The sequence below is a fragment of the Myotis yumanensis genome, unplaced genomic scaffold (assembly GCF_028538775.1).
Source record: "Myotis yumanensis isolate MYYU_CA2020_CCGP unplaced genomic scaffold, mMyoYum1.0.hap1 SCAF_17, whole genome shotgun sequence".
Lineage (NCBI taxonomy): Eukaryota > Metazoa > Chordata > Mammalia > Chiroptera > Vespertilionidae > Myotis > Myotis yumanensis.
Window position 1 is genome coordinate 24170165 of NW_027223768.1, and position 22015 is coordinate 24192179.

The window sequence follows — 22015 nt, forward strand, 5'->3', positions numbered from 1 at the left end:
TGCGGCCCGGAGGTGCCGGCGGGCTGCCTGCCGCCCGCGGGGAGCCTGCGCCGCGCCGGTCACTGCTCAGCCCGCCGGGTCAGGCGGGACCCCGGGAGGCGCACGCTCCACCCTCGCGCTGCGGGACGCGCGACCGTGCGCGACTCCGCTTGTCCCGCCGCCTGCGCGCTCCGCAGGAAGCGCCGCCGAACTACAGCCCCCAGGGCCCTGGGCGTGGCGGGCGCGGTGCGGGCGGCGGCCCGCGGGGATAAAGAGCGGCGCGGGGCGGCGGCGGCGGCGGCGGCGAGGGAGGGAGGTGCGCCCGGCGTCTCGGGTGAGCGCGGCCCGCGCGGGCGCGGGTGGACGGGCGGGGACGGGGAGGCCCCCGGGATGCGGGGAGAAGGGCGCAGGGGACGGGCTCCAGGGCGGGCGAGGAGGTGCGGGCCCGGGGAGAGGAGGAGGCGGGTGACGGGGAAGCGGGGCCAGAGGAAGGGGGACGGCGGCCCCCCGGGGCCTGAAGCGAGTCAGGAGATGGGGGCCGGGGACCCCTGGGTTCCTGCCAGGTCCTTTCGTCAAAATGACCAGAATCGGCGATGGAGCAGAAGAGAGTTGAGCGATTGAACTTGATACAATCTCTTCATTTTGGGGGGAAGTTGTTCGTATTTCTGTGTTTTGGTTTTAGTTTTGTTTTGTTTCTCTATTTCTGTTTCTTCCTCTCCAAGTATTTCTTTGTCAAGTCATTCTTCTTACCCAGAGTTGCCCTTTCTTTCTTTCTTTCTTTCTTTTTCTTTCTTTTCTTTCTTTCTTTCTTTCTTTCTTTCTTTCTTTCTTTCTTTCTTTCTTTCTTTCTTTCTTTCTTTCTTTCTTTCTTTCTTTCTTTCTTTCTTTCTTTCTTTCTTTCTTTCTTTCTCTGTTTTTCTTTCTGTCCCTCTCCCCTTCCTTCCTTCATTCCCTTTTTTTTTAAAACTTTGCCCTCTTCAGAGAATTTGACTAAGGTCACCTGAATTATTTGCGCTAAGAATTCTTGTCTGTGGATAGTGTTTTGAGTCATAATATTCTTAATTCACATTAAACCTTAAGCCGGTGAACATTCTAACCATTTGCGTTAGATACAAGCTATAAAGAATTTCAGAGCATAACATTACCAAGTTTATTTAAAACTCAAATTGACAAAATTTCCATGCTTCTCCAGTTACAGCTGCTGTGATCTTTTACCTATTAAGGTAAGAAACATTCAAACCTGTGAAGACTTTTTGTGAGTCTATTTGAGCCAAACTGTTGACAATTGCCAGGAAGCAGAATCTCAACGGATTGAGATAATGCTCTGGAGAATGGCAGTTTTGCACTTTGTTTGATACGTTACCGTCAAAAGAGGAAGAGACATAAGTGGGTTACATGGAATCCATTGGTGATAGATTAGGGAGGTGGGAGAAAGCAAAGTGGGGAGACCTCTGGGATTGGATAAAAAGTACAGTGATAGACACAAACTTCTTTTATTTAGGTGGTTAACAGTCAACAATTAACAATAACATATGGGGATCTGTGGTCTCCCAAGAGCATTATCTGTGGTTTGAGGGGTCTGGAAAAAGGAAAATTACTTCGACATTCCGGTGATATGCTATCATAGATGCAAAAAGACAGTAGGCCCAATTAAAGTAAAGATTGACCTTTGTCAGGGAAGATACCAGCCTATGACAGCATAAACTAACTGCTTTTAAAAAGTTTTAATTTCAGACCAACTTTAGGTCTCTGAGTTTGCAAGGCCACCCTGAGCTAATCAGGTTAGCACGTGGCCCCCTTTTATCCCCAACCCCACCCCTTCCTGTAGGAGTTTCACGGTTCACAAAGTCAGCAAACTTTGCTCATTTATTTAGCATGTTGCTCTGTACAAAGATAAATGTTTTAAGCCATTCCTGCTCCCAGATGGCTTACAGTTTAGAAGAGAAGCCCAAACTACCCCGCTAGTAACTCTGACATAAGGCTTTTAATAAAAAGCCAGTGTTTGGGGGAAATTCTAAGGGGTACGAAATTATTTTCATCTTGGGGGAATCAGGGAATGTTCCCTAGCTTTTAAAAAGTTGACTAGGCTGAAGGGGCTGAAATGGGAGGTAATGGCATTCCGGGTAGGAGAACCAGGGGGGAAAGGCAAGCAGCCAGACGAGTGAAGGTAGGTAGCAAGAGGAACCAGCTGGGCTAGCGAGTACTTGCAGGCATAAAGAGATCGCTACAGAGATCCGGGCCAGGGAGTTTGGTATTTATTTCATGAAAGCCAGGGTGGAACGTTATTGACAAAGGCCAGGTCAGAAATGGCCATGCTACTGGGAGATTAATCTGGCAGCCTGTGTGGACTGAAAGAAGATAAAGAGATGGGGGTTAAGACAGTGGTTCCCAACTCTCATCTCATTCCCGCATGCTTTGAAAGTTTTAACCCATCATTTGTGTGTGTGTGTGTGTTGCCAGTCTGAGCTTCTGACCATCATAAGAGTATCTGACCCTAAGCATGAAATAAATGCAGCCCAAAGCCCAAGAACATGGAAGTGTAGTGTGAACAGCCTAGTGCTGTTTGATTTAGACTTTCCGTGCTGAACCCAGCTCTCAGTACGCTTATCACTTGAACTTTCTTGAGCCCCGTGGGCCTCTTGGACCTGGGTTGCGCCCATTGGTGTAGATAAGAGGTAACAAAGGGTAAGTTAGGAGAGGGGCAGTAAGGGGAGAGGGAAGGAATGCAGGAAAGACGATAACAGAATTGAAATGACTTAGCCCCTGAATTGGCAAGAGTAGCTAGGGCTGGGGAGGAGGTACCGGTAGAGCTGAGATGACAGGAAAGAGCTGGTAAGGGAATAATGATAGTACTTGCTAATGTCCTATAGCCATCAGACAAGACTTCATGGAGGAGGCTGAACTTGTACTTACTATGTGTCTGGCACTCTTGGAAGTCATCATTCAGCTATAACCTGAACACTTCATTCAATCAACCAGAAAGTCATCAATTTTTCACTGGACACAGGTGTCTGCAGAACACTCAGTGAAGGAAAAGCAAAGCAAATGAAATGTATTCCTTGTCCTTGGGAGCGGGGTCTAGAGGGGGAGAGGTGAATAAATACTTGTGATGTGGTTTACTAGAACTAGGAAAACAGGACAAAATGGTCAAGATTAGAATCTGAAAGGAAGATGAGCTACAGAGATTACACTGAAGCCTTCAAACTGTAAGAGCTGATTCTTGCTTAACAGAATGAAGATACAGAAAGAGATAGGAATGTCCCTGTTCTCCTGACCATATTCCAACTTAAATAATAGTAATTCTTTATATATTTGAGCTCCCTGAGTTAGGATCATGTTCTTTCTTTGATCTCTTGTTTTTTACCCCTGCTCTTTGAGGTTTGACATTTTCTCAATCATCTAGATCAGTGGTTGCCAACCAGTGGTCTGCGGACCACTGGTGGTCCGTGAGGTCTGAAAGGTTGGCGACCGCTGATCTAGAGAAAGTTGGAGGCCTTTTCAATGGTATGTTGCCAGGCCACTGTTCTCCTGACTTTAAAAACATAGTTTCCTCTCCTTTCGAATTAAGCCCTGAATTCTACATTCTCAAACTTGCTTGCTGTGTTTGCGTACTTGTAAGCATTTTTTCACAGTTCTAAATGGTGAATGGACTTTGCCCAGGAGTTTTATCATTAATTGACATTCCTTGAAGAAGAGAGTAATTCTGTTGTTTTTGGTTTTTTTTTTCCTGCAGCTCAATGGCCTCCCGGAAGAAGAAGCTTCAAGGTCTGGTTGCTGCAACCATCACGCCGATGACCGAGCATGGGTAACTACTATTTGGGGCCTTAAAGGGATCTGTTCTCCACCAAAATGGACTTATGTTCTCTGTGTAACAGTCACTTAATCTGTGCACTTCTGTGGTACCATTGTCTCTGGTCCCAAATCAGAGACGAGGTCTCTATATCTCAAACAGTGCAGGAAGAGAGAAAAGATATAGCAGCTCTCCTTTCTTCCAGGGTCTGTAGCTCCACAATGCAAATTCTCCTTGGATTTTTTCACAGCTTTGGCTTCCCAAAGAAGGCCAGTGGAATTGGATGAGACTTTCATTTTAGCAGGATTTGACCTCAAACCCTGACCTGGCTCCTCTAGATCCTGTCTCTAGACATCTGCATGATTCCACCTCAGGCTGTTCATAGACAGGATGAAAGTGGAGAAGGTAGCTGTAAGAGGGACCCCTTACGCATGTTTGCAGTCTCATTTCAACATCGGTTACATGTTGGGGAGCCTGCAGGAGTGGGAGGTAGCAACAGATGATTGCTGAGAAATCATTGGCCAAACAAGTATTTTGACTTCCACATGAATAATATGGCCATCCATACTGTTTTTAGACTGTCAGATAATGGTCATGTGCCATATATGTCCATACGTGAAATATAACTTCTCCCTGAGACGTTGCCACTTAGGAAAAGGAGATTCATCTACCTCTTGCATCTAAATGTTTTTGACATTTTAGAGAAGTCAGTCTGCCAAAACCATCAGAATTCTGGTTTCTTTAAGCTTCTTCTTTCTTCCTCTACAAGGTATAAATGATCATGGAGTTATGTGTGCTAAGTGAGATTATCCATAGAATAGTGCTTAGCTTAGGATCAATATGCACTTAGATCCATAAGTTTGAACTGCTTTTGTGGCATAAGACCGGGGGTAAAAGGAAGATGAGGAATTTAAGATATCTTTAAATAAGGCTCTTATTTTTGGTCTTCTGTTGCTGAATTTGTAAACATTAACCCTACCCCTTTAAAGTAGATGAAATTTCTTTAACTTTTATTGTTATCAAAGTTGGCCATATTATAGTTTTCCTTTTAGATCATTGTGAATTCAAGAATTCCAGCTTCTAGGATTCATGAAAATTCACATCTTTGCTAGTTCTAAATAAAACTCTTGCTGAGATGCCATTTAGATTACTCAATGGTTAGTAGCATTATTTTTTTTTCCTGTTGCTTCTCTGTTTCCAGAAGTTCTAAGAAAGACTGAAGTCAGCTCCTTCTCGTTGTGTCAGCCACTTGCTGGACAGATAAAACAGAGGACATGTGATTGCATGAGCAGGCAGAATTTATTTCCTGTTTGCAAACTCAAAACACTACATCTGGTCTATGCTACTTTAATCTTTTCAATCAGACCCCTGTTAGCCTAGAAGTGGCTTTTTAAATCAGTCTCATTTATTCATCTGGGACCCATTGAGAGTGTCAGTGTGTTCTTCCTCCCTATTCTGCTGTTTTCCTGTGGCCGCATGTATAGATTACTAACATAACTTTGCTCTGCTGGTTCCTTCTCCATTTCTCAAAAACTTCTGGCTCTCCTGCCTCCACTTCACTGTTTCCTCTTTTTTCATCAATTCAAATCAAAATAAGAATGTATTTTTTGTAAGAAACTTATAAGAATTAAATTAGTACATTAAAAATGTATATAGCAGCCTGGCCAGTGTGGGTCAGTGGTTGAGTCAGGAGGTCACAGTCCCATCCCAGGTTAAGGTACATGGCCAGGTTGCGGCCTCAATCCCCAGTCGGGGGCAGGCAGGAGGCAGCCAATTGATGATTCCCTCTCATCATTGATGTTTCTTTCCCTCTTAACCTCTCCCTTCCTCTCTCTGAAATCAATAAAAACACATTTAGAAAATAAAATATAAATAGGGCATAGTAGACACATAAGCTGTGTTGGTTCCCTTTTCTCCCACCAGCTGCTCCATCCAAACATTCCCATACATACAAAACAGGTTTGGAGCACCTATGAGGAGCAGCTGGCTTTTAACTTACTTGCCCACAAGGGAATCTGCACTCCTGACATGTTTCTAAGAGATAGGACAAAAAGAAGGGTCACATGGAATCTCACACTGAACATTCTGCCTCGTGACCTGCCATTGTGGAGTTCTTCTACGTGGCTCATACTGTATACCATGGCCTCCATGATTCTTGGCTGAACAGGAACTATTCCCGTCTCCTTTTTCTTCATGATTCTAAGGCATCCTTATTACCTAATCAACTGAATATAATTTGATGTCTTTAACTGGGGAAATTGGCAAAAAGAACATGTTAAATAGATTGTCTGAGTTGTTAACCTCCAGCTTTGCCACCAGCTAGCTGTCTGACCCTGGGGCCGTCCTGTCACCTTTTAAAAGTTCCCTTTCATATTCTGTAAAGAGAGGAAGTCCAACCACATTATCTTGAAAAGCCATTCTAATTCTGGGAGCCTGCAGTCCTCCAATGCTATGTCATCGGGAATATCTTGGTGATCCCCACTAATAAGAATGAATAAAATACCTGCAACTCCGGTTTCTCCTCCACACTATAGCCCAGTGAGCTTCCTCGTAAACCAATGCAATCATGTCACTCTCCTCTTTAAGAATCTCTGTTGAATCTAAGCCTTGCAACTCATTTTATGATCCGTGGACCATTTTCTCTAACATCACATAGGAACTTGCTAGAAATGCAGAATTTCAGATCCTACTGCATAGGATCTGAATGAGCTGGGTGAAAGGTGAAAGCCTAGACCCTCTGGGATGACAGAGGAAGTCCTGTACAGTCTAACCATCCTGCTACACTTCCATTTCCCCCAAACACTTCATACCCTCCCTTCCTCTGTGCCTTTCCACATTCTGTTCCCTCTGCCTGTTTCTACCACATCCTCTCCTTTCTCTGCTCCACTTGAACACTTCTTTCCATCTGTCAAAACCATCCTTTGGTGATTCTTCCCCATTTTTCCTAAAAAGAGTAAGAGGATCCCTCCCCTGCACCATGTGCACACCATTTTCCATCAGAATTACTTGTTTATAAGTAAGTGTTACAGTAAGCTGTTTGTTACATGCCTGTCTCTTCCAGGAGGCTCTGAGTGACTTCACCATATTCAATAGACATTTCTCAAGTACCAGGCAGTACACAAGGATGGAGCATGTATCTTATTTATCTTGGAATCTTCAGCATCTAGCACAGTGTATGGTGAATTTTGGTCTTTCATGAGTGAATATACTACAGGGATGATTAATGCTGATGGTCAAGCAAACAGAGGGAAGGAAGCTAACACTGATTGGCTAAACACCATGTGTCCATCATGCTGGGTATTTCAGTGTACATGTTCCAATTTAATCTTCACAACAAGTCTGTGACAGCTACCATCCCTATTTTTACATTGAATGAAACCAAGATCCCAAAGACCTTGCCCCCAGCCACATAGCCGGAGAGGGAAGTCTCTACCCAGTCCAACCCCTGTCTGTTTCTACACGGGAGTAAAAGACTTTTGCTTTCCTTCGTTGTTTCAATAAGTCACTTTTTCCTTCAGGCAAGCACAGTCATTAGAACAGAAAGTCCATTTCAGCTTGGTTACAATGTCAAGAAAAAAAAGTTGTGTTTTCTCCCTCGAATGCCCTTGACTTCACCATGGAAATCTTCACCACATTCTCTAGTAAAACAAAACCCATTACCCCAGTCAGAAAGGGCCTGGCCTGCTGCCGTCGGAGTTGTACAGATTACCGTCTTTTTACCTGTGTTTGGGAGATTGTGACCCATATGCCCAGAACATGCCCTGGCATGGTGGGGCTGCCATAATCCCTGCCCATGTCTCTGCTGAAGGAGTTTTGAAGTAATCAAGTGGTTACTTTGCCAAAAGCACACATAACTTCCATTGATTTCAAAGGCTGAAAAATGTAGGTGAAAGGCAAAAAACTTGGAATGTCAGATTCCCCGATTTGCACGCCAGATCATGCCCATTGTGAAAAGAGCCTGCCTGTCCTCTTGATGCTGTATACACAGAGTTTTTCCTGTGTATTGTGTGCCAGGAGAGGAAATACACAGTAATCGGGATTTTTCTCTGAAAAGACACTTCAGAAAACTCTATTATCCTTATACTGTAAGAGAAGAGATCGGTATAGCCTACGTGTGGTTTCCTAGTTCACCACTCAGGGCCTGGATTTATGGTTAGAAATAATGTGACTAAAGGTCTCTTCTTATACAGTTTGTAAGTAAATGAAATGTCTAAGAATAGAGCATTAGCTAAATTAATTATGTCTATTTATACAATGAGATGCTGTGTAGCCAGTATAGTAACAGAATATTTGAAGAGGTGGGGAAATAGTCAATTTAGAAATGCTGTGAAAAAATATTACAATACTGTATAATAAGCCTATATTTACTTAAGAAAATACTATATTGTGTATTTGTGAACAGAAAACTATCAAACTAATAAGAGTAATCATCTCCAGGAGGATCCTGAGTGGTTTATTTTTTCCTTTCTTATTGTGTATACTTTCTAAAATATAAGATATGGCTTCTGTAATAAGAAAAAAAAAGTTACTTTTATTTAAAATACAATCATGGACCTAAGGCAAAGAATCTGAACCCATGGGAACTGAAATTAAGATATTAAATTGGAGTTCAGACTGAGAATGACTCCAGGAAGCATGGGGATGGTTCAGGCCAGTCTCCCCCGAGACTACTGGTGAGCTGTGTTCTTGGGGCTCCTGGAGGAAGAGAAGGTGCAGTAAAAAGCCGGTCCAGCTTTTTCAAGTGACCTGGCTGGTGCCCCTCTCACCTCCATGAGCACCAAGCCCCAAACAGCTAGTGAGGAGAAGAATAATTCATTCTCACTGTTTCCTTCTCTCTAGTGACTTCTTGGTAACTGACAGAGTGCCTGCAGCAATGGACATGAACCCAGATACCGTGGGGATGTAGAGTAGGTGGGAAAGCAGGGAAGGGAGGAAAGTCCCCAGAGAGAATTATCATCCTGTTACCTCCCGAGCCCTGCTATTTGGGTGCCCTTGTGACAAATACGGTAACAGCTCGAGGTGATTTCACTGGGCTCTCTTGTGACTGGGGTCACAGCATCCTGCCAAGGACCTCAGCCTTGCATCTGCAGTGAGACAGGGACCTGAAGTCCCTGCGGTGAACAGGGGCTTCTGTGCCTGTATGGAAATGCCTTGTTAGATCTTCTGACTTTCCAAATAAAATCATTTTTCTTTTAACATAGTGAAAGTCAACAAAACACATTGGGGGGCCATCCCTTTTCAACCTCTGACCTCTTTAAGGGGATTTAAAAGTTCTAAAAGGCCATAAGTCTCAGAACATGATGGGTCACTCTAACACTGCCCCAGAAATCCCACCATTAGTATCACTCCTGTAGGCTAGAAGCATTTTATAAGAAGCAGCAAACTTTCTTGGAGGGTTAGGTCATCTGTCACCCATTGGCAGCCCTAACCTGAGTGAAATTGCTATAGCCTGTCAATCATCCAGGCCTAAAAGAGTGGGAGGGGTGGTGGGAGACACGTGTAGATGTTGAGCATCTATGCTGTGCCTGGTGCAGACCAGGGGTTGCAAGGTATAAAAGGCACCGTCAGGAAGTTCTTGCTGCAGCATAAATAATTGATGTTTATAATAAAGGAGACTGTGGACTTGGCTGAGGGTGTGAGGTATTTCTGGTTTTCGTCACTGTGGAGCAGTAACAGTAGTAATGCTTGAGCATTTCATTGGAGCCTGAAACAGTGCCAGGCATTTGTGCTGGCCTGGCCGTTCAAGGCCCCTGTGGAGGTGGAGGTCTCTGCTGAGTTTAGGAGTCCACTTTGGGGAGACACACATGCACACTAACAGATGGAGTAAGTCAGTTTCTCTCTGTAAGGATTTCTGAGAATGTAAACAAGCTCTCCAGCTCCCTTTCCCAAATGAGAAGGTATTAGATGAAAGGGAAAGAATGCACAGTGCCTACCAGGCCTGGACCAGAGCGCTAGCTTCTCCTTGGTGAAAACCACAGTGCCTCTGTCAGAGTCCTTGAGTTAGTGGTGGGACTGGGGAGGTGGTAACAGTTCGGTGAATGGGTACAGGAGCCACTGTATTTGAACCTGTAACTCCAACATAGGCTATCACCCCGCCAGGTTCTTCCCAGTTTTTGCTCTGTGATTCAGAAGTCCTCTGGCTCTGCAGGAACTGTTCTGTGGCTGTTTGCATGAGTAGATGGACATCACTGGTCAAAATCAGAGTTCGTGTCACACAAACAAAGCCCCTACTGATTGCTCCTGCGTCTCAGAGCTTATCCCAAGTGGGGAAGAGCTGATGGAAGCAGCAAGGAGCTGGGATATTGTAAAGATACGGTTCTAAGTGGTCAGAAATGCCCAAGGCGCAGAGAGATCTCAAGAAGTTGAGCAGGTCAAGCTGACCTACTAGTAAATGAGGGTCCTGAGATGGACTGTCTAGGCCAGCGGTTCTCAACCTGTGGGTTTCGACCCCTTTGGCGGTCGAACGACCCTTTCACAGGGGTCGCCTAAGACCATCCTGCATATCAGATATTTACATTATGATTCATAACAGTAGCAACATTACATTTATGAAGTAACAACGAAAATAATTTTATGGTTGGGTCACAACATGAGGAACTGTATTTAAAGGGCCAGAAGGTTGAGAACCACTGGTCTAGGCAGATAACACACCCATCTTATCTTTCAGTAAGAGCAACCTAAATTCATCCCTGTCATGCATTCAGGGAGCCTCCCTGCTTAGTAAATCTGAGAGGCCAGGATTTGGCATTTAAGCAAGTGGGCAGGGAGGGTTAAGGTAGTGATACCTGTACATTAGCCATTATGGAGGGAGTCTGCTCCCCTTGGAGGCATACCTGCTCCCAAGGGCAAGCAGTGGGCTGGCTGTCATTTGCATGTTGTGGGCAGTGATTGTCTGTGGATTCCTTGTTTTGGTCTCTCTGGTTCCCATTCCATTTGACAATACCCTTTGATGTCTGTTTTCTCTATGCATCAGATTTTTTTTTGTTTTGAACACAAAGTACTAGTTGGCTGCCATTTGCATTTTTGTCAGTGGGGCCAGAGAATCCTAAGTTAATTTTACTTTGTTAGCATTTTCACAATATTTAACACAGACTTGCCCCACACTTCTCCTTTGTATTTTCGCTCTCCTGCCACCATCCGCCCCACCTCTATTATGATTGAGAACAAGTGGTTTTATATGGCTTGTGTTTGAGTCAGTTTGTAGATTTCACAGTCAATATGATTTTGAGGAGAAGAGCTCTTATTGCCCTAAGCATCAGTTGCTTATAAGTTCAGTACGCTACAGAGCACATGCAGATGACGTGGGATCTTGTTACAATACAGATTCTGACTGGGTAGGGCTGTGTGGGGCCTGGGACTCTGCATTTCTAAAACTCCCTCAGGTGCTGCTGTTCCACTGACCGCACTTTGAGAGGCAAAGTTCCTTTCCAACTGGTAATCCTCTTCAACTTAAAACTAGCAAATACATATGGAGTTATGCTTTCATTTGTTGTCACAACTATTAAGTGCTAAAATTCTTAAATTTAGTAAGATTGAATTTTCCTATTTATTTATTTATTTATTTTTTTAAAATGTATTTTATTGATTTTTTACAGAGAGGAAGGGAGAGGGATACAGAGTTAGAAACATCCATCAGCTGCTTCCTGAACACCCCCACGGGGGATGTGCCCACAACCAAGGTACATGCCCTTGACCAGAATCGAACCCGGGACCCTTCAGACCACAGGCCGACACTGTATCCACTGAGCCAAACCAGTCAGGGCGAATTTTCCTATTTAATAAGCCTAAGAAATGATTGCTTCTCACCAAGTAGAAAATGTTCTCATTTAACCATGCCCCCAAACGTCACTCTTCCCAAAAAGAACAAAAGATGATTCGGTAACTTCTTTTTGAATATTATTTTTTCAAGATGATTTTTTAATAATTAAATGTAAAGTCTTCGTTGATTAATAGTGTTTTGCTCACATAAGTGAGGAACATGTGGCTGAGCAGAGAAACCACCAGACAGAAGAAAACAAAACAAGAAAATAGGAATTATTCAGAGGAGGCTAGGAATTTCACAATTGACTAGGTGGATTTTAAAAACTATTAACAACAGCATAGCTAGCATGGCTCAGTGTTTGAGCGTCGATATGAACCAGGAGGTGATGGTTTGATTCCCGGTCAGGGCACATGCCTGCCTGGGTTGCAGGCTAGATCCCCACTGGGGGGCATGCAGCAGGCAACTGATCAATGATTCTCATCATTGATGTTTCTCTCTCTCTCTCTCTCTCTCTCTCTCTCTCTCTCTCTCTCCTCTCTCCTCTCCTCTCCTCTCTCTCTCTTTCTCTCTCTCCCTGTCTCTCTCTCTCTCCCCCTTCCTCTCTGAAATCAATAAAAATATATTTTTTAAAAAACAAATAAAAACTATTACCAACAGAGAACAGGTGATAGACTTGGGGACTGACTGAATAATATTCTAAAAAAGACTAAATATACATTTTTTCCTATATTTTTTCTTGTGTCTTTTAGAGAAATCAACCTTTCAGTCATTGGTCAGTATGTGGATTATCTTGTGGAAAAACAAGGAGTGAAGAATATTTTTGGTAAGTCATCTTTAGAGATTTCTCTACATAACTGTAGCTCAGTCCATAACTCTAGCTCAGTCCTTAGAAAGTAGCCAGGAGGTCACAGTGTCATTGTGTCATAGGTTATGAGTGAGCCTAAGTAAGCTATGTCAAATTTGTGAATTTGTAGATTCATTAATTTTAGACCTAAAAAGTACCTCAGCCGAACCAGTTTGGCTCAGTGGATGGAGCGTCGGCCTGCGGACTCGGGGGTCCCAGGTTCGATTCCGGTGAAGGGCATGTACCTTGGTTGCGGGCACATCCCCACTGGGGGGCGTGCAGGAGGCAGCTGATCATCTCTCTTATCGATGTTTCTGACTCTCTGTCCCTCTCCCTTCTTCTCTGTAAAAAAATCAATAAAATATTAAAAAAAAAAAAAAGTACCTCAAAAGATTATCTAATTTAGTGGTGTGCCTTCACAACAGAAAAGGTATTGGTTTTACCCCCCACTGGAAGAAAATCAATGGTTCAGGTATATTATTTAGGTTGCCCAAGTCTATTCTGTCAAGAAGTGCTAGAGGAATAACAAAACGCAGATTTCTCTTTCGCTCTCTTTTTTAAAAATTTTTATTGACTTTAGAGAGAAAGAGAAAGGGAGAAAGAGGGAGAGAGACATTAATGTTTGTTGTTCCTCTTGTTTATGTGTTCATTGGTTGATTTTTGTACATGCCCTGCAGGGATCGAAACCCCCACATTGGTGGACTGGGATGACGCTCTAACCAACTGAGCCTCCTGGCTAGGCCCAGGCTTCTCTTTCTTTTTCTTTTCTTTTTTTAAATATATTTTATTGATTTTTTCAGAGAGGAAGGGAGAGAGATAGAGAGTTAGAAACATAGGTGAGAGAGAAACATCGATCAGCTGCCTCCCGCACATTTCTTACTGGGGATGTGCCCGCAACCCAGGTACATGCCCTTGACCGGAATTGAACCTGGGACCTTTCAGTCCGCAGGCCGACGCTCTATCCACTGAGCCAAACCGGTTTCGGCTAGGCTTCTCTTTCTTAAGAATGGGCTTTATTCTCCCTTCACCCAGACCTTTCCTGTTGTATGTGTGAGAAAGACTCTAACTGCAGCACATGAAGGAATTGCAGGTCGAGCAGTTACCCTCATTTATTCATATAGTAGGAATTAGAAAAATCAGACCTTGAACATATTAAGCCTGACAACTACTAGTATACTTACCTGTGACTACCCTGCCCCTTGTGTTGTGTTCTGGGCCTCAGCCCCTTGGATAGAACACTACACCTTGGCCCCGAGGTGCTGCTCTACCAACAGGGTCCCTTTCAAAATTGGAGGCACCACGGTCATAATCACATCAGGTTAACCTTCTGTGAAAAGGTGATCAGGCCACATGTCACAACCAAAACCTGAATCCAGAACCACTCATGGTCCTCCTCCAGGTGGAAGCCATAGTGGGGAAGACAGATTCTTCATCTTCAGAAGGCTCTAGGGAAGTGTCTCAAAACACCAAGAGTGATAACAACACTTCCCAAACTTCCCCTGGCCTCCCACCCACCTCTGTCCCAGCTGATGCTGGCGTTTGGAGAGCCAACGTGCTGCCATATGCATGAGGCGCAGTGATGGATCCCTGTGCCATTTGCATCCTTTCTGTGACCCATTAAGGGATGACTTTGCTAGAAGGGAAAGTTTTGGAATCACAGAGATCTGGTTTCAAATTTGGGTTAGTGATTCAGGGCCTCACTTTTTCATCTGTAAATGGGAAGAATTATTTGTACTTGGCAGGGCTGTTGTGAGGAGTGAATATATAATAGTGCTTGCTACAGGAAATAGTAACATCCTGGTGCTTTCTTTGGAGTTATTATAAAAAAGTAAGTTGTCCTAGCCTGGCTGATATGGTTCAGTGGTTGAGCATCAACCTAAGAACCAGAAGGTCACAGTTTGATTCCCAGTCAAGGGCACATGCCTGGGTTTCGGGCTCAATCCCCAGTATGGGGTGTGCAGGAGGGAGCTGATCAATGATTCTCTCTCATCATCGATGTCTCTATCTTCCTCTACCTCTCCCTTCCTCTTTGAAATCAATACAAATATATTTTTAAAAGTAAGTTGTCCCAGAGCAGTGATGGCGAACCTTTTGAGCTCGGCGTGTCTGCATTTTGAAAAACCCTAACTTAACTCTGGTGCCGTATCACATATAGAATTTTTATGATATTTGCAACCATAGTAAAACAAGACTTATATGTTTTATATTTATTTTATATATTTAAATGCCATTTAACAAAAATCAATCAAAAAAATGAGTTTGCGTGTCACCTCTGACACGCGTGTCATAGGTTCGCCATCACTGTCCTAGAGTGCTCCCATGCCAAACTGCAGACAGCGGTCATGACCTGACATCCCAGGACTGGAGGGTATTGACTGCCCTGCCATTCAAGCCCAAATATCGAACTGGGTGGTGTGTTGGAGATTTGCTTAAAACACGGGCAGTTATCCTTGTCTTTGCTCTCTATCCCTAATAGCAGTGACATATGTGTAATTGTAAGTCAGAATTCACCTTCCTGCTACTTTCGACAAGGTGAAAAAGAAAATAAGACTGAGTCTGAGGAGAAAATGGAAAATGGCGTTTTCCCTCCCTGAGTGGATCCTCTGCTGTTTCTCCCTATTACTCCCTCCTAAGCAGGAATTTCTGACCTTTCCCTCCCCACCCCCACTGTTGATGTTGGATCACTGACTGCCTCTTTATTTGGAACAGTGAATGGCACCACGGGAGAAGGCCTGTCTCTGAGCATCTCAGAGCGCCGCCGGGTCGCAGAGGAGTGGGTGACAAAAGGAAGGAACAAGTGAGTGGCTCCCCACGATAAAAACACTCATCTGTCAGAGCTGTATCCCCAGCAGCTCTTCCTCGATGACACGGCCTCCCTGTCTTCCAGTCACAAGTCAGGCTCAAGGTCAGCTTGTGGGACAATGAACAGGGACCCGAGGATTCTAGCACATGGATGAGGAACCCAGGCAGAGGGGCCCCCTTCTTTGTATGGAAGGGCAGCCAGGCTTCAAGACATGCCTGGCTCTCAGAGATCCCACCGGAAATTGGAACCTGCCTCTCACCTATCTACCAATCCCTCCTCTTGGGTTACCTGGCCCTGGACTTGGGAGGGGAAAGGGAAGGTGCTGGTGACTGGCTCCCCTAGGCTTCTGGCTCTTCTACAGAGAAATTCATGCTTCTAGGAAGTGAAGACATCTGCCCAGAACAAGGAGTTGGGTGGAATTTAGAGCTTAAGGAGAATGGTGAAGATTTGGAGTAGCTACTGCAGGGAAATTGATTGGAAAGGCAAATAAGTCAGGTCAACCAGAAGGCCTTTAGGAGCCTCCATCTCCTGAATCGGAAATGACAAGTTTATATTCAAGCCATACAGTGGTTTTCTCTAGCAGCATCTAGCACCAGGGTGGAGGGGAGCAGGAAATGGATGACTGTTTTAACTTAAGCCAGTTAACAGGCTCAAGGAGGTCATGCAATAAAGTTACAGGTAAGAGTCAAACAGGTCAGTCAGCTTCTTTTCTCCTTTCAAAAGACTTTTAACAATGCAGACCCGATCATATCACATCCCATTTTACCCAAGACAGAACAACTCGGGAATGAGTGCAGGACGCAGTGATTGGGCCTAAATGGAAATGCAGCGTCTCCATCCCTTGAGCATGGGGTCTGTCTCACTCAGAGTCCCTCAGGAGACTCGCTGGGACACCTGGTTTCACTGTGGGATCTTGTTAATTTCTCTCCTGAGAAGACCAGTCTCTGTGGCCTCTTCCCCTGGGGCCACATGGAGCACTTCTAAAGATGAACAGTGTTGTCTCAGAGAAAACCTCTTAGGGCCAAATTCTAGGGACTTACAAGATTGGAAAAAGCTTTTTACAGTGACTTCATTTCTCATATGGCTGGTTCCTGATTGTACTCTTTGAGGAACCTCTTTATTTCTATCTCCCACAAAAAAAGAAAGAAAGAAAGAAAATCTAAGTTTTACACCTATCTTTATGTATACAATCACCATCAAATACCACATCTAAAACAATGCTTTGTCATAAAAAGTACTCAAGTATTGATTAATCAGTTATTGGTTTCAAAATTCTTCTCAGTTGAACCTTAAAATTTTATTGTCTGGATATTCTTTTTTTTTAAAGTCCTGAATTAGATTAATTATAAATAGGCCACTGCAGAATTTAATAGTCATGAGATTGAAATTAATCAGTTATTAGCTAACTGCTAAAACCCGCACAAACCAAAATAGTGCAGCCCCTCTATGTTGTCATAAACTTCAGATGATGCAACTGGAACCAGACAACCGATGGGTCCAGGCTGCTTGTCACTACTTGAACCGATTAGACAGAGACAAGGTTGAACTATATATGAGCATTTATTCCAATACTGTTGGCAGTATGGGAAAGCAGCAGGTCATCCACAAAAAATCTGCTCTGCAGTCCCCCATAAGCCAGCTGCTTATATTGGGTAGGGCAAAAATTACATGGGGAAGTAGGAATTACAGGCATGGGAAAGTAGGTAATGTGGGCTGAGGAGGGACTCCATTGTTTGGGCAACAAGGTTGCTAATCTTTCTATGATATTAGGCAGTTCTTGAATAAGAATGGACCACATTCCAAGGTTGACTCACAGGTCCAAGGTTGACTCCCAAGTCCCAGGTTAGAATGTCCTTTCTTTAATCAGAACAAGGCAATCATGGTTAATGGAGCATGATTAATATTTCTTATAACTATAGTTAGTCCCCAGTATTTTATTTTTGCCCCTAACACAACTGTGCCTTCTCTTTTGCAGGTTGGATCAAGTGGTAATTCATGTAGGAGCCCTGAGCTTGAAGGAGTCCCAAGAACTGGTGTGTATGTAGGTCCATCTGGGAGAGCCACTCTAGCAAATTAATCAACCCAAGGATTGGGTAGTTAGAACTTCCAATCTATAGCCAGTGAGTCAGAAGCACAGGTGATAACCTGGGATGGTGACTGGAATCTGAAGTGGGGGCTAGGGGACTGAGCCCTCCACATCTGGAATCTGACTCTATGTTCAGGTAGAGAGTGTCGGAGTTGAGTTGAATCATAGGATACCCAGCTAATGTCAGAGAATTGCTTGTGGTGTGGGGAGACCCTCACACCTATTCACATGAGAATTGTGACCAGATCCATAAGGGTCTTCTTTCTTCTCTTAAAGGCCAAACATGCAGCAGAAATCGGGGCCGATGGCATCGCTGTTATTGCACCTTTCTTTCTCAAGCCACAGAACAAAGGTAATTAGGTCTAAATGCACAGCACCTCATGTGGTCTTCTTCTTCTTGCCTTCATTCACAATGGTTATATTTAACTCATGAAAGCAAAGTTTTATAGACTAGATGCATGACACTTTAAAGGTACAGCAGTTCTCCAGAATAGTTGGCCTCCCTGGAGCTTAAAGAAAAGACTTCATTAAAGGATTTCAGCTCTTTTGCCAAGTAATCTGATTGGGTCATCCACCAAGCTCAGGTTAACCTATAGGTGCCTGTGTTTAGATGAGGTGTCCACTCCTTGCTGTATGAGTTGTGCAGAGTGTCGGAGTCACATGGCAAAGTTTGGGACCATTATTCTCAAAAAAGAGGAATATGAGTACTGAGCATTTTGAGACTACATGTTCTATACAAGGTTGAGAGAGTGATGAATTTGAAATTTCACAGACACATCTAGTGTCTTCCAAAATATCAAGGTATTGTTTTTTCCTCTTCTACACTCTCAATTAAAAACCATTTGTGGTTTCCAAGTACCCTGAGTCTTTTTAATTCTTTTGATCAGAAAAAAAAAGAAATACAAATTTTAAAAGGATTAGAAACAGACAAGATGTTATTTGCATGCATGATTAAATAAATCCATACTAAATGTATAACGGGTTGAAATTATCATGAAATATCACCTATTAATGTTGTTAATATAAAGTAATTTAAATACTGCTATTTGGGGAATTTAAAGTGAACAATTTGTAAAGTTTTTTTTTTCCACATGGCTTTAAATTTTTTTACATGAATACTTTTCTCAAAAGAGACAAGAGAAAAAGAACAAATTACACATAACACTTCTGTCTGAAATATTCATCATAGATAATATATCACTACAGTATTTAGGTGGAGAATGTAAGATTCTCTCCCATTCTCCAGTGGTATGGAAAGCAATTCTGATGGATTTATTTATTATCTGCAGCAATATTGCAGTTGAAGCTCACATTGGATGATGTAAAGTAACAGTTCCTAAGTAAACTAGAGTGAGCTCTCTTCTGATGTACCTGGATTTCTCCCCCAAAGGAAAAAGTACCAAACTCTGGTTGAATTATTGTGGGATGTGCAACTACTCTCATAACTCCCTTTGAGCAGATGTTGCTTATCCTTTTGTTGGAGAATTTCCTCAGTTACAACTTTCTCATTCTGGTCCTAATGCAAAGTCTTTGTTGTTCACTGACCACGCTTAGCCCCTCTAGGGTAAGAGGAGAAGAGTCCTACCGGATGGGATTCTCATTTTTGTAAGAGTATTTCATGAACCTTTCTTAATAGGTGGGAAGGTTCACACCACTGTTTTGTTTTTTAAAAAATACATTTTTATTTATTTCAAAGAGGAAGGGAGAAGGAGAGAAAGATAGATACATCAATGATGAGAGAGAGTCATTGATTGGCTGCTACCTGCACACACACCCTATTGGGATCAAGCACACAACCCGGGCATGTGCCCTGACCTGGAATCCAACCATGATCTCCCAGGTCATAGGTAGACGCTCCACCACTGAGCTACACTGGCTGAGCCATACCAGTATTTTAACAGTACTTTACAATAGTAGGAAAGTGAGCATCTTATTTTGGCCTTTCTACAGAAAGGAAAGTATAACTTCCAATGAAGTGATTTGCAGACACTGCAGTAAGCAATCATAGGGTTGGTAAGAGGGGACAAGAATTTCCGGCTTCCGAAAAGGATGGCTGCATTTCGTGAGCTGGTTCATCTACCAGGGAAAGCCAGTGTTTTACACATGTTCACATCCTGACTCTTCCTGCTTTCTTTCAGATGACCTTACTGCTTTCCTAAAGGAGGTGGCTGCTGCCGCCCCGGCGCTGCCATTCTATTACTATCACATCCCTGCCTTGACAGGGGTAAAGAGTAAGTGCTGCTTCTTTCCATGTTACTCTCTCCCTCCCTCTCACATCTTACCCTATTGCACTAAGAACCCCACTCCTTCCCACCCACCCCATGTCATAAAAGCATAACGCTGTTGACTAGACAGTTCCAATTGCTCCAAAATAAATCACTCTTATTAAAAATGAAGTCAGCCCTTTTCAATCATTGACACCACCCGATAATGGAAGTTAAGTTATGAGAGAGGAGTTGACCCCTGGGCACTCCCAGCAGACACCTTGTGTCTATCACACACACCCCTCCTTCTTATACAGGAAGACACAGCCTGGAAGCCTCACTAGGACAGGACTGTCTACCTTGTGTCCTACTGTATTCTCAGTGCCTGGCACATAGGAAGGTACTCTGACCTTTTCTTGCTTCTAGCTTTCTTTGATTGTTACTATACTTGTCCAGTAAGAAGACTGTTACAATTAAATGAAATGTTTTAGATTATTTTTTGAATTCCATTTCTTTCTTTCTTAAACATAAAAAATAGAAGTTGTGCTCTACAAATATCCATTGATAGTCTTCAAGGAATGGGAGACTTGGAGCTATAATTTGACAAATACATAGGACCTGCTAGGCGAGGGCAAGTGGCCATGTCCAACCTGCGGTCAATTAAGGCTGAGCAAAGCTCCTGAAAACTCAATGCAGATGGGAAGGGCTACATGGGATGTTATCTGATATTTACTGGAGGTGTGAAGATCCCTGAGGCATTCATTGTTTTGAGCAGTTCGTGCTGAGGAGCTGCTGGATGGGATTCAGGAGAAGATCCCCACCTTCCAAGGGCTGAAATTTAGTGACACAGATCTCCTAGACTTCGGACAGTGTGTTGATCAGAATCGCCAGCGACAGTTTGCTTTCCTTTTCGGGGTGGATGAGGTAAGGCACCCTTTGGCATATCTCACAGGTTAGTTTCCCTCCAAAACAATTTATGGAGCTGCTTATAGAGGAGCATCTTCTCTTTTTCATAAAAATAAATACTCTTTGTCTGTTTTTGATTAGCAACTGCTGAGTGCTCTGGTGATGGGAGCAACGGGAGCAGTGGGCAGGTAAGCAGGACTGATTTCCCCTAGTGGTTACACACGTACAAATGTATAAATGTCAAGTCCCCCCACAGAGGCATTCATCTCCTAAGTAGTAATACTTCTTGCATGTACACCTTTTCTATGGAAGTTGCCTTTCTTCCCCACCATCTTTCAGTGAGAGGGAATTAAGTAGGACTGAGCAACTCCATCGTTATTAGAAGCCTCTGTTGCAGTGAGAGGTCAGGCACAGGAGTTGAGAGCATGCACGGAATTTCTTGGTCAGAAATTATTTGGTTACAAATAACAGAAACCCATTCGAACTATCTTATGTGAACTAAGTTGTTATAAAATACTAGGAAATTATATAAAACTCAAGAGGAGAAAGTATAGCCAAGCCTGAGAACATGAGAACCCAGAACTACAAAGCTCTCAACAGCCAAGGCAGCTCATTCTCCATCTGCAGTCCTCTGGAGACGCTCCCCTCTGCATCTCTCTGCAAAACTCCTTCTTTCCCCCTCCCTTTCTCTCCAAATGGGTTTTCTATGCTTCCACACACACGGGGTCAGTTGTGGCTGCCCAAATATGGCATCTCAGGATATCACTGGATAGTCAAGTGTCCGCCTAAGGCCCTAGCTAAGCTGCTGCAGGAAAGTAGAATCGTGTGGCCCCATGCCTGCTCAGGGAAGGCCGGCAATACGATCAGTTAACTGCACATGTTAAAACCAATTCATTAGAAATGTGTCTGCAAGCAGATGGACTGAAATATTTGCACTAACTGTAAGTGCCTTTCTTCCCTGCAGGAAAAGTACAGGGGGAGCAAAGTAATATTCACAACGTGTCTTGATGAGCATGGCTTTGGTGAAGAGTAATTGAGTTAGACAGTCTTAATGGCTTGTGAACAAGCCAGGATGGCCTGTATCCTCCATCATCACCGGAGGGCCATTTCTACCAAGGAAAGCTGAATGCCTGCATCTGGTGACTGTGGAATGGCTTTCCCCCTGGGAGTTGTGACTGTTTTGACTCTTGTTTTTTGGCCTTGATATTAGACATTTTAATTCGGTCAACATAATTTATAAGTAGAGTACATTTGGTTAGATTCCACGTCGTCTTCATTAGAATCATGTTCCTCTCTGAGGACACACCTGTGACCCCTGGGATATGAATGTACTATTCTGAACCTCCTCAGACATCCATGTACATATTGGGACTTAGGAGTGTTTCGTACCTACAAGTGACTTTTCTCGGCTATGATATTTTGTTTTTTTGCACTTTATTACCGGACGATAATAGGAACTTCAAGTTCTTGGAATTCCTTGATGTTGACTCTAGTGTCTACACACATGAAAGACATTCTATTCTTGGTACATCAAGATAAGCACGTTTCCTGATACTGACTGACTATACAAGACTTTGTTAACAAATGGGGAAACATTCTAGTTATAAATTTTTATAACCTATCTTTCTGGTTATAGATGTT

At 43.5% G+C, this 22015-nt stretch overlaps 1 protein-coding gene across 3 annotated transcripts in view; it reads left to right on the forward strand.

Moving 5' to 3' along the window:
• Positions 1-228: 228 nt before the first annotated feature.
• The window catches only part of NPL (N-acetylneuraminate pyruvate lyase), a 29364-nt gene continuing 7577 nt past the window's right edge, over positions 229-22015 (forward strand). Inside the window, exons 1-9 of one of the 3 annotated variants that reach the window (XM_070396617.1) lie at positions 229-313; positions 3713-3784; positions 12281-12354; positions 15085-15172; positions 17154-17211; positions 17541-17616; positions 19403-19495; positions 20244-20392; positions 20516-20562. In XM_070396617.1, coding sequence (XP_070252718.1) covers positions 3717-3784; positions 12281-12354; positions 15085-15172; positions 17154-17211; positions 17541-17616; positions 19403-19495; positions 20244-20392; positions 20516-20562 — 653 coding nt within the window. In that variant the 5' untranslated portion in view covers positions 229-313; positions 3713-3716. Of the gene's footprint in view, positions 314-1071; positions 1203-3712; positions 3785-12280; positions 12355-15084; positions 15173-17153; positions 17212-17540; positions 17617-19402; positions 19496-20243; positions 20393-20515; positions 20563-22015 lie in introns of those variants that run through there. The other 2 variants (XM_070396618.1, XM_070396619.1) reach the window with 2 other exon arrangements.